The sequence below is a fragment of the Scyliorhinus torazame genome, chromosome 22, assembly GCF_047496885.1.
Source record: "Scyliorhinus torazame isolate Kashiwa2021f chromosome 22, sScyTor2.1, whole genome shotgun sequence".
Taxonomy (NCBI): Eukaryota; Metazoa; Chordata; class Chondrichthyes; order Carcharhiniformes; family Scyliorhinidae; genus Scyliorhinus; species Scyliorhinus torazame.
The window spans coordinates 85,621,884-85,634,627 of NC_092728.1; the positions used below are offsets into that span (position 1 = coordinate 85,621,884).

Sequence of the window (12,744 nt, forward strand, 5' to 3'; positions counted from 1 at the left end):
ATCCCTCTATACCCATCCTATCCATGTGTTTGTCAAGATGCCTTTTGAACACCGTTAATGTATCTGCTTCCACAAACTCCCCTGGCAACGTGTTCCATGCACTCACCACCCTCTGCATAAAAAAACTTGCCTCACACATCTCCTCTAAACTTTGCCCCACGGACCTTAAACCTGTGCCCCCTGGTGACTGACCCCTCCGCCCTGAGACGAATGCCTGCCCATCCACTCAATCCCTCATAATCTTGTAAACCTCTATCGGGTCACCACTCAACCTCTGTCTTTCTAATGAAAACAGTCCGAGTCTATTCAACCTCTCCACATAGCTAACACAAAATTGCTTGATTGATTGTAAGGTGCTTTTGCGCTGCCCTGAGAGCATGAAAAGTTTAATAGATGCGAGTCTTTTCTGCTTTCATGCTAAGTTCATAAAAATGTTGGAAATGTACAAGTTAATCAGCACCCGAAAGAGAAATGTTAATGCTTCAGGTGTGACCCTTTACCGGTACTCTGTTTAGAAGCCTGGTTGAGAATCTAAAAATTCCAATCATTTATGAGTGAGAATTTTGAGGTTTAGCCCATTATGACTCTTCAAACTTGCATTCTTTGGACTGTGAAACATTTATGGTTTCAGTAAAGATAATGATACTGAATATATTTTTAGCAAACAAGTTATTTCTAAAAATATTTAAAGTTTTTTTTGTGTACTTTTTAGGGAGTTGAACAACATGGGAGTCTGGTACAGAATGGGAAGGGTTCCTCGGACACAGGAGTTGTCAATGACAGCGACAACTACAGCCCTAACATCCTCATCGTCACCTAGTCCTGCTCCTAATCTCCCCAGGTACTGCTGTCTAAAAAATGACGGGAGAGTATTGATCAGTCATTTGCGGGAAGAATTTCCAGATTTTCGTCCTAATATGGTTGCCTTATGAGTTTTCTAACACTTGTTATGGGAGCAGACAGAGTATTTCTAGTGGTTAAACCAAGTAAATGGGTTTTGTGGTGGGGGTTCCCCCCCTCCCCCAAACTGGAAACTGTCCGTGTGCACAATTATGGACTTTGCACACACATTTCTGTGATGTTGTGGCAGAGGTGAAGACACGAGACAGCTCAGACTCTCATCTGCCCTGTTTTTTTTCTCTATTCTTGACCTTTCCCTGCCCTTTAGCTGCCGAGGGAAGTGACATTTCCATTGAAAATATTTTGAGGACGGCCACTCAGCACGCCCATTCAACATTCAACCTGAGGTTGAATCTCGGGTCACTTGTCATTTGTGACCTGAACTGTCACACTTGTGTTCCTGTTCACTGTCATAGTGAAAGATATTGTTTGCTAAGTAACTTTCCGAGAAGATCTCTTGCAACGTTGCTCATGGTGACATTGTTCCACAGTGGGGATTGCTGGTGGCCATGGAGTGTATGAGTGCTGAATTTAAACATTGAAAGGACATGAGTGATATTAGGCTTCTTCGAGACCAAGATGTAAATATTTCAAATTTCTAAAGAACCTGTTGATTTTTTTTAAAGTCAGGTCATGTGCAAGAGCCATGCATTAATATCCAATATGGTGGGATCACATAATATGTGCTACTCAGCTGAGGTTTTTAAAAAGCTTTTAAAAACTTTAATTAGTCATGCTGTTAGATTATCAACTAATTCACTCACAGCTCAAAAATTCATGGATAATCACAGTGCACAAGGAGGCCATTCAGCCCATCAAATCTGTACCGACCCTCCGAAAGAGCATTCTGCCAGGCCCACTCCCTCGCTCTATCCACATAACCCTATCTAACCTGCACATCCCTGCACACTAAGGGGCAATTTAACATGGCCAATCCACCTAACCTGCACATCTTTGGACTGTGGGAGGAAACCGGAGTGCCCGGAGGAAGCCCACGCAGACACGGGGAGACCGTGCAAACTCCACAGTCACCCAAAGTTGGAATTGAACCCGGGTCCCTGGTGTTGTGAGGCAGCAGTGTTAACCATTGTGCTACCATGCTGCCCCAAATATTGTTATGATTTTGTATGAAACTAACCCAGTTACCTTTACTAATTTTCTAGTCATTTTCTAATGCTAGACAAGAGGAGAAGGGGGTCATGCGCGCATAAAATCCTGATAGCATCTTCAAATTGTGTTGGACTATATGACGTTTGGAAGGGAGGCAGTCTTAATTTGACTTCTGAAGCCTTCTGTCTTTGACATTGATCATCGGTGATCAGGAGGAGCTAAGATATTAACAGAGCAAAAACACAACAAATCCCAATATTTTTTTAAGGCACCATCCGATCAGACACACCCAGGCTTACAGATTCTTTAATTTATTTATTTTTAAATGCATTGGCAGGCCTTTCTACATTGACGTGCTCGAAAATTGCAAGTTGATTTAAAATATTACTTGCATGTGAATGTTTTCACCCATCTTAAAATCCTTCAGGATGGTGGCTCAAAGCAAGTTGACAAATGTATTTGCATAATTTGATTGAATAGTTTTTGCCAGTCAGTTTGGGATTGATAGCATTGGGGTGCTTTAAGGGTAATTTGGTTGCTTTTCTTCTGCACCAAGCGCTATTGAGCTTCCCTTCCCCCCGCCACTAGTGTCCAGCGCTCCACAAGCATCCTGCAGAGCAAGGATAATACCATCTTTTTTTCATTAACAGCATTCATATTAGACCTTTGCTCTCTAACTCTTTCTCCCCCACCCGCAACGCCCACTTCCAATTAATAAGTGCAAGTAGCTCATTGAGATTTTTACCATTAAGATGGAAACCACCTTTTCAAGGGGCTCTGCAGGCTTCCTCCATTCTTGCCCTGAACTTGTCTTTTTCTAATTATTTTACTCTCTCACTTTGTACAAGAGATAAGCTCACAAATGGTATTAGACCATCTCCTGCTCTCCTGACCCAATTCCCACTTAACTGTTGATCATCTAAATTCCCTCCCTTTATTTTGTTCTTGCGATGTGGGCATTACTGGCGAGGTCAGCATCTATTTCCCACCCCCCTAATGCCCTTGGGAAGTTAGTGGCGAGCTCCCTACTTGAATTGTTGCATTTCACATGGTGTAGGTACATGCACAGTGCTTTGATCTGCAGTGATTTGATGCAATTGAGTAGCTCAATACAGCATTTCAGAGAGCAGATAAGAGTCAGCCACATTGCTATGGATCTGGACTCAACGTGCAGGTCAGATCAAGTAAGGATGGCAGATTTTCACCCCTGAAGGTCATTAGGGATCAGATGGGTTTTACGACAATCGGTAGTTTCATGATCATTATTAATGAGACTAACCTTTCATTCCCGATGCATTAATTAATTTAATTCCTGGCCTACGTAAAAGCTGCTGCAAATGTTTCCTTAATATACTGTCTGCCTCCCTTTTCAAACTGCTGTCATCACCCCCTCCTCAAAAAGGCCACCCTTGACTTCAATATCTTTTAAACTATTACCTCATCTCCAACCTCTAACTCACAAGTTGTATCCCAAATCCACAACTCTTGTTTTACTCCCTCCAATCAGGTTCCATCTCTCTCACAGCATTGAGATGACCTGAATACAAGTCTCAAATAATATTTTCTGTAATTGGTGCCCAAGGTGCATTATTCTCTTTGACCCTTCTGTAACATTTCAGTTGGCAAACCACACCATTCTTCTCAGGCCCCCCTTCTCTGTTGTCCATTTCGTAGGGCTACCCTCGCTTGGCTCTACTCGTCTATTCAATCGCAGCCAGAAACTCCCAAAAGATCTATTCTTTACCAACTCCCACTTTATTAGCGACAAGCTACCTACCCGGTGGCGACATCAATTATAGGCATGAGCTTCACGTCCACATGCAAGGATTACAACTCTGCCTTTTGTCCTGACACATCCTATATTTTCCCGATGTTGTTAGACTGCTTGTTCTTGAATGAGCCGCAATTTCCTCCAGTTTAATATTGGGAAGATCAAAGCCATGTTTTAGCTCCACAGCAAACTCCATGCCCTCCTCGGCTCTCTTCCGGTTGAACTGAACTTTTGCATCCTTGACCTTCTATTTATCCCCAAGCTGAGCGTGCAAAGCCACTCTCCAAGCCTGATTTAGCCTGTTTGCTGCTGAACTCCCATCCATGCCTTGGCACTTCGCGATTCAACTATTCCAATGCTTTCCAAACTAGCCACGTGATAAATTTCAGTTCATTCAAAACTGTGCTGCCCATACCTTATCTCGCTCACCTATCACTCCATCCTTGTTGACGTATGTTGATTTCTAGTCCTGCCAATGCCTCAGTTTAAAATTGCTCACCTTTTTCTTTACTTGCTCCCGTATTCCCTACGGTCCAGAAACTGTAGCTTTGGTATACTACCTTTGAGGTGCATGTCAAGGAAATTAATCATCTCGGAATACTGGCTTGCTTAACAGGTGCTGAGTCACTGTAGCTTTTTAAAAATATTGAATTAACCATTATAGTGGTGTGAATATTATGCAGAAACTTTTGTGTCAGTTTGCGAAATCTGAAACTGGTGGTGCAGTTTTACCAATCAAAAAAGCATGGTTGTTGAGTGGTAAGATGACGTATTGGCTCCATTCTAGAGCCGCAGTGACAGAGAGTCTTGGGTCCAGGTTACTGAATTCCAGCTTCCCAGGCCATTTAAGTGGTGAGTTGGTTTGACCTTGCTGCAAACTGGCATGTACAACCTGGCTGGACATATTCTCCTTGGCGTCCCATTTGCAGGCTTGTCCTTTGGGGCCATTTAGAGCTATTTGAGACCACAAATTGAAAAGGAAGATTGTAGGTTTCTAGCATTTTCCCTTTTGGTGAAGCTGTTTAATTTTGCATGTTGGTACCACTATAACCAGACTCTTGACTATCAATTCAATTCAACCATTAAAATTACTACCGTTTCTGTGCAAGCGTTACATTTTTCACCTTTACATTTTCTTCACAATTTACGATTGCTAGTTTGAACATGGGCAGAAGTGTGTATGATCTGAGGCATTCTTCCATAACAAACAAATGATTGGATCTCAGTCTGACTTCTTAAAAAAATTGGCATGTTTTGCTAAATAATCTAGAACTGCAATTAAGAAATGTGTAGGCTTGCAAAAGTTTATTTGGAGTGGACAGGTACGTTGTGTCCTTGCAACCCTTGATTTGTGAACTGATTTGCAAAACTGTGTAGTTTAAATTTTTGTTGCAAAGCAAAAATGTATCGCCGAAGTCTTAATTTTGCTGCTTCAGCACTGAGATTTTCAAAATCTCAGTAATGTTGTGGAAATGCCTGGTTCAGGCAATAATAAATTACTCTGGTTTTTTTTAAGAACTTTATGGTATGGAATAAAAAAATGTTAATGTCATCTGTTCTGAAGTAGGTTCACATTAAAGATTTAATGAGGTACAGATCCATTCTGGCTGTTTCCGACTAAATGCGTGTTGCACCCCAAAGGATGAAAAAGAATTGATGATTTTTAAGTTCCTGGTGAAATTCTACTTAGCTTTCAGTCTTGCAAAATTCCCATCATTGACTAGAGCAGAAATGTCTGTAAATGTACAACAGGGACCAGAGGTTTGTGGTCTGTCTACTAAATGAAAAAAGGAATTAGTGAATGATTTTTTGCTGTGTGTGTAGTCACCGGGGATTGACATTGTAAACTGGGTTATTAAACTGAAGGTGATAAAGGAGAAAATATTGATCCTTTGCCTTTGAAAGTATGCAAGGCTCTTTTGTTTGTCTGCATAGACTGTATTTCAGCACTGCTGAAAATGCCCACAACCGAGTTTTCAAATTTCCTCCTTCAGGTTGTTTATTTCCTATAGCAGTTACCAACATTTTTATGCGAGAATATTCTGTTGCCATTTTCTCCCAGGTTGTAAAAAGAAGTTTAGATATCAGTTTAACGATGTCTTAAATCTAATACTGACAGCATAACAGTCCAGCACATCAGCACTATTTCATTTCAGGATCTTTAAATTAATTTTCCTTTGGAAAATAAATTACATCCATACAGTTTATGAAGTCCTGGTACAGTTTGATGTGAAGTACTTGTAGAGGAACACGTGGCTAAAAAATGATGGTCAGCACAATGTAAAAATACTGTAAAATGCACAAAATAATTTGGTAGCTAACCTGGAGGTTTGGCTGGATCAGGGGTTATCACAGAAACGGCGCAAAGTCAAGTATGCCTGAGGCATTATTCTCTGTGGAGCTGTACCTGAGGGTTAAGAGTCTATACATCCGCTGTGACATTTCTGGGTGTTCGTTGTTTGGGAGGTGCCTGAGCTGTGGGAGGTGCCTGAATGGGCTCCAAATTGCCAGGTATTTACATAATTCCAGGTGGAGTCATAGAATCGTAGAATTCACAGTGCCGAAGGAGTCCATTTGGCCCATTGAGTGTGCACCGGCCCTTGGAAAGAGCACCATATTAAGCCTCCACCCTATCCCCGTAACCCAGTAACCCCACCTAACCTTTTGGACACTTAAGGATCAATTTAGCATGGCCAATCCGCCTAACTTGCACATCTTTGGACCATGGGAGGAAACCGGAGCATGTGGAGGAAACCCATGCAGACATGGGGAGGAGGTGCAAACTTCACCCAAGGAATTGAACCTGGGTCCCTGGAGCTGTGAGGCAGCAGTGCTAACCACTGTGCCAGCGTGCTGCCCTATGCAAGTTTGTTTCAATGCTGCAGGACTTGTGCGACATATTGTACTTTCCAAAATGTACAGTGAATGTGGATTTGCTGCAAACTTTCAGAAAGGAGCCTGATACTGTGTGATGATAAATTTCAGGTATATATGCCATGCAGTGTTTCAAACTTAAGTCTTGTCAAGCCTGAAAGACACTTAGTTGCAATACAAAAATCTTTTACATGTTCACGACCAGTGCCTCAAGGCTTATAACAAAACAAATAGAGTATTAGAATCTATGACCAGGGTGTTCCAGTATAAAATACAAAACCCAATGTTGTCCTTGTATCAGATGTTTGCCATTGTCTAGGAAATGGACCCCTGACATGGTGGATGATATGCAAGCCTTGGAAAATGTTCAGAGGACCACTAGATTGATTCCCAGTTGAAATGTCTTTAGTTAACCATGATAAATTGGAGACCTGGCTCTTTTTACTCTATCCATAGACCCTGGTGAAATTGAGTTCTTTAAAATCATGAAGGGACTGTACAATGTGCATGTGGATGGACTATTTTAATTAGATAGGCAGTGGAAAACCTGAGGATGAGTGGCTATGCTAGTCATCAAGGGGTGTTTCCTTTTTTTTTTTGTTTGTAGAGGCTGATTAACCTTTCCAGCTCGTGCAGTGAATGTGGCTTTGCTCCCAACTTTCAGAAAGGAGTTGGACAAGTTCCTGGGTTTCTACAAAAATATGGTGGGATGTTGGGTGATGTGTCTTTGGTTACTGTGGTCTCCGAAATTCCTTTGTTTTAATGAAGGGGTCAGAGAAAGATTTCCCAGGCTTTTCTCCCCTGAGATGCTTCTTTGTTCATCTATATCAGCGATGGGCAACCTAGGCTGGTGAGTGGGCCGCATGAGTGGCCCTCCTTCATCTCAGTGGGCAGCAAGGTTGAAATCGGGCTTGTTCACTAACCATGACCCTATGAATAAGATTAAATACAGTTAATACATGCCGAATATTTCACAATGATTAGTAGAAAATGCTTAATCAGTCATATATTAATATGAACTGCCATCAACTTCAAATTGCTAAAACAAAAGGAATGTTTACACTTTGGACACAGAGGGAATGCTCGGCTCTCACAGTAAATCAGCACCATCTCACTTGCCCTTGCTTTCCGTGCTATTCGCAGAAGAGAGAAAGCTTTGCGGCCGGAATGTGGCAACCCTGCACATGGGCAGCGGTCAAGAACATGTTGCCTGGGCCGCACTCAGAATCCAGACGGGTCACATGTGGCCTCCGAGCTGCAGGTTGGCCACAGCTAATCTATATTTTGCTCCTACTAGGATATTCTGGCTGCTGGTTGATGGAAAGCTTTTGGGAATGCGATGCACAGTTGCACGATGACTGCATGGGGCGAAGCAGCTGGTTTTATATCCTGTTTGTCAATTTTTATGTTCTTATGTAAAACAAATTGAATTATTCCAAAATTTACCAATCTGTCGAAAATTTCTGCATTAACAACCATTTGGGACCTGCAGAAGTAAACCGTAATGTTGTATAATCAATTGTCTGCTGCTCAATTTAAGCTTTGCCTTCTGTGTGGCCCATTGAGGACCTCTAGTGGCAGAAGGCTAACATCTGAATCTGTATCACCAATTGTTTGATGCGAACAGATCCCAATCGATTAACTTCACAACCTGCTTTCCATTGTGATCTCAGTTCATGAGAAGATTTGATAAGTTCATGTGGGTATCCGTTTGCTGTTCTTGGATGCCTCTGGAGATTTTGATGATTTCACATAGTGGTAGAGTGCTGCACAATTCACTCCAGTAGGATTTACTACCATTGTACATTATTAAAGCCACATTTTTCTTGACTGGATTTCGCAAAATCAGCAAGTTATGGTAACAGTTCAGCTTGAAATTGCTACATTTTTAATTGCTGATTCAAAGAGTAATTCCAGTCCAACATACATGAATCATAGCTAAATCTTAACAGTTTTGTGAGGAAACCAAAGGCAGTTTTAAGGGATTTATATTTGTGTTGGTAAACATTAGAATTAGTTTGAAGTGTGTTGCATTTAATGTTTCCGTGCCTGGAAGGTTAAAACCTATCGTTAGATTTATACTGGACAACCGTGTTTGTATGTGTGGGGATTGGATTCAATTCCAAGTGATTCTATTGTGCTTAGAGAGGGCAATGGCACGAAGAGTAAATAAACCAGCAGCGGTTGCTTAGCTACTGGGGCTTTGTAAGGTCGCGAAGCATTTAAAATTTTAGTTTAACTAATTTGATTGCAGTTGGAGATAGATCGTGAGGGAGAAGCTAGTTCTCCGAGCTCTGCTAGAAGCAGTTGGTTTTAGAAGGCTAAAGAGGGAGCACCTGTCTCAGCCTTCTGGAAGAAAAGCCATACTATGGATCAATGGTTAAGAAAGCACAAGTTGCAAAATCTAAAGTCCAGCTACTTAAAGAAACTAGAGAAATTAATAGAAATTTCCAAGAAGCCTGTAGTTAATGGAACAGATTACTGTTCAGTAAAGTCACAGACAGATGAAAAGGCATTGTATTGTGAGTGGCCAGAAAGATATCTGCAGTAGTACTTAAGGTTTGTGAGAAATTACTATAGTTTGGGAGGCATTAATTAAAATAATTATGGAAATAGATGGCTGGACCTCAGAGTTTGTGTAAAGTCAAAGGAAACCTGAAGGGAGATCTATAAAACATGAAGTGAAACCTTGATGGAAAAGGGGAGTAAAAACATAATTTAAAAGAATGTTTGAAAGTGTAACCTTTGAAAGCAGAATTTGAAATCCCTCGTGTGGAAGCTGTAGTTCAGTGAGAAAAGGAGGCTCCCAGTATGAGAATCATCTGGGGGATTTTGAGGAGAAATTCACAGACATTCACTTGAATTGAGAGAGGAGTGTGTCTTACCACAGGCATCTTGTCTAGTTAAAAGGGACTTTGTGTGTTAATGAAACCCACACTAGTTTTTAAGATGTAGTTTATAATCCATGTTAATCTTAAACATGTTTAATTGTTAAGCTAAAGGGAGAGTAAAGAAGTATTGAATTATAATCCAATTTTTTCATATTTAGTAAGTGTTTTTTCTTGTTGTTAAAACTAATTAGCGGCATTGTGACACTATCCCTCGACATTTTGTTTGAAAAAAGTTACGGTATTTTGTGCCAAGGTACTATTCTGGGATCTTCCCGTCCATTTATAACATCAACTGTGATCATAACAAGTTTGTTTTGCCACAAGATGCCAAGATTATAGCTGAAGTGAAATGAATGCTACTAAAATGTTAAGATTGTCTTAATGTAGATATACTTATGACTTGAAGCTTAGTTTCTGTTAAGATATGAGCTGTCTTCCACCTCTGTTATTGGGACAAGCAGTGAAGAATTAATAGTTGGGTATTTTCACTCCCATCGGATTTTAAAACAATTTTGTTTGCTGTAGTCAAGCAAATGTTCCCATAACCATGCTCTGACAAAGTGGAAGTAGCACCGTTGCTATACACAAGGACAATCTTAACGCCAAATGCAGCGATCTGCAAATACATTTTTTTCCCCAATTAAGGAGCAAGTTATCGCAGTCAATCCACCTAACCTGCACATCTTTGGACTGTGGGAGGAAACCGGAGCACCCGGAGGAAACTCACGCAGACACTGAGAGGAAGTGCAAACTCCACACAGGCAGTCACCCGAGGCCGGAATTGAAACCGGGTCCCTGGAGCTGTGAGGCAGTAGTGCTAACCACTTTACCATCTGCAAATACATTTAGTGTAATCATGTACTGCTCTACGGGATGATCTGAAGATGGCAAATAATGTACAGCAAAGTGAAATTTCACAGACTAAATCAATGTTAAATGATAATTTAAAGCTCAATTAGCAGCATATATTAGAAGTACTGTAAACATAATGCATATCATTGAGTCTGTAATGAGTCAGCTGCAACTTCATAACCTTTGATTTGCTTTTGAGTTCAAAATTGTTACATTAAGCATTTTATGATTCATGTCCTGTAGCACAATGATTTTGAGAAACAAGGAATGATCAGAGTTCAGACCGAGGATGTTTGGCTTTAGAGGGGCGTACAGCACAGCTTCTCTAGAATGAAAGTACGACTGCAGAGGTTAATTGATGACCACCACCTGCAAGTACCCTTTCATTTCTCACATTTTCCTGACTTGGGACTGTTTCTTCACTGCCCCTGGGTCATAATCCTGGAGCCCCCTTCCTAACAATGGTTATACCTTCACCACCAAGAGTTGCAGCAGTTCAAGAAGCTGGCTCACACTACCTTGTCAACGACAATAAATGCTAATCTTGTTGGCGATGCTCACACCTGAAAAATTAAAATAAAGAACACTTTACATAGGCTAGTCTTGCATTCCCTTGGCTGTAGGAGATTGAGGATGATCTGATTGCCATATTTAAGATGAAACCTTTTCTTCTGGTGGAGACAACCAGAACAAGCGGGACATATCTTTCAAGTTAGAGAAAGTTCTCCTTGGGATTGTGCCAGGAAACATTATTTCACACAACCCCCTTAAAATCTGTGGCTCGGTCAGTTGAACATTTCAAAAGGGATAGATAGATTTTTTTTTTGGCAAGGATATTAAGGGTTAATGGAGATGAGGTGCTGATCGGCTGTGATCTAATTGAATGAAGGAACAGACTCGAGGTGCTGAATGATCTACCCCCAAGTCCTTTATGATGAATTCAATGGTTTTCATCCTCCTGCTTGTTCACCCTAGAGCAAGACTGGTTTCTCTTAGAACTGTTTAAGTAGCCACTTTCGAAAGAAATCTCATCCTTTTTCAAACTCTATAATCAGTATTTCTGTTAACTACTTGGGGTAGAAATTCCCAGACATACATTTATAAAGTGTCTAATTAACAATGTGAAACAGGTGACAGGTGCCAGAAATACAGTTCTGAAGATCCATGATCAATTTGCATATCGGTGTCAAACTTCCATATCTTCAGAATGGGGAAAACCAGTTATTTTTCAATCAAAAGAACAGCGTTGTTAATTAATTGAAGAAAATGAGTCAAATGTATTCTTTAGATGAAAGACAGAATTTGAGTTTTTGGTAACTGAAACCAGCAATTCATTTTTACTGTGTTCAATTGTTAGATCCATAACGTGAGAGTTGAGTATAAGAATTGTTTTGTAGGATTTGAATTGATGTGAGTCCTCTTGCGCTTTTGGAGTCTTCCTGAATAAAAGAGTAAACAAAATTGACTAAGTTGGCCATTTTTAAAAGAATTCTTCATTTATCGCACAAAGTCTGTATCACAGATTTTGTTTTGTTACTGAAATTTTGCACTTCATTCCCGTGCAAAGAAATTCATAAAGGTGTAGCATTTCACTTGTGGTCTTCGCAGTAATCCGAAAGCTTCAACTTATACTTGAGGTTTCAGATAACTGCCACAAATTATTTAGGTGTCTGTATCTTAAATTTAAAATAGTTGTTATAACCTGCCTACTTACCATTGGCTGGGGACTAATTACAATCCCACAATTCTGTGGGAGTATGAGCTTCCCCAATGAGGGAGGCGGAGAAACCATAAGTAAACTCCATTTATAAATAAAGCTGGCCAGTTTAGGAACCAGCAGGAACGAGTGTGCAACAAGGGAAGTTGCTGCTGCTTTATATATATATATATATATATATATATTAAAACTCGTGCTGGATTCTTCGTGGCCCTCACAAAACTGGCGACGAAGGTTAAAGTGAATAGCTGTCTACACTGCTGAAGCCACCTCCCTGGATTTTTGTTGGATACAGGTTGGAAGTTGTTTTCTATTATACCATGCCTCTGTACGGACGTTTGGATGTTTTTGATGCTGCGCTGGAAAGCTGGAACCAGTATGCACAACGGATGCGTTACTATTTCCGGGCAAACAATATCACCGAAAACGAGCGCCAGGTGGTCATATTGCTCACCGCCTGCGGCCCGCATACGTTTGGGGTGATTAGCAGCCTTACGTACCCAGCTGCGCCGGATACCAAAACGTTTGATGAACTTGTGAATATGGTGGGGCAATATTTTAACCCAACCCCGTCCACGATAGTCCAGCGTTACCGGTTTAATACCGCTGAGAGGACCCCTGGAGAATCC

The 12,744-nt window shown here is 40.9% G+C and overlaps 1 protein-coding gene across 1 annotated transcript in view; it reads left to right on the forward strand.

The window, feature by feature from the left end:
- Positions 1-12,744, forward strand: part of LOC140398859 (multivesicular body subunit 12B-like) — a 181,587-nt gene that overhangs the window by 24,410 nt on the left and 144,433 nt on the right. Inside the window, exon 5 of the mRNA XM_072487800.1 lies at positions 713-841. Coding sequence (XP_072343901.1) covers positions 713-841 — 129 coding nt within the window. The remainder of the gene's footprint in view (positions 1-712; positions 842-12,744) is intronic.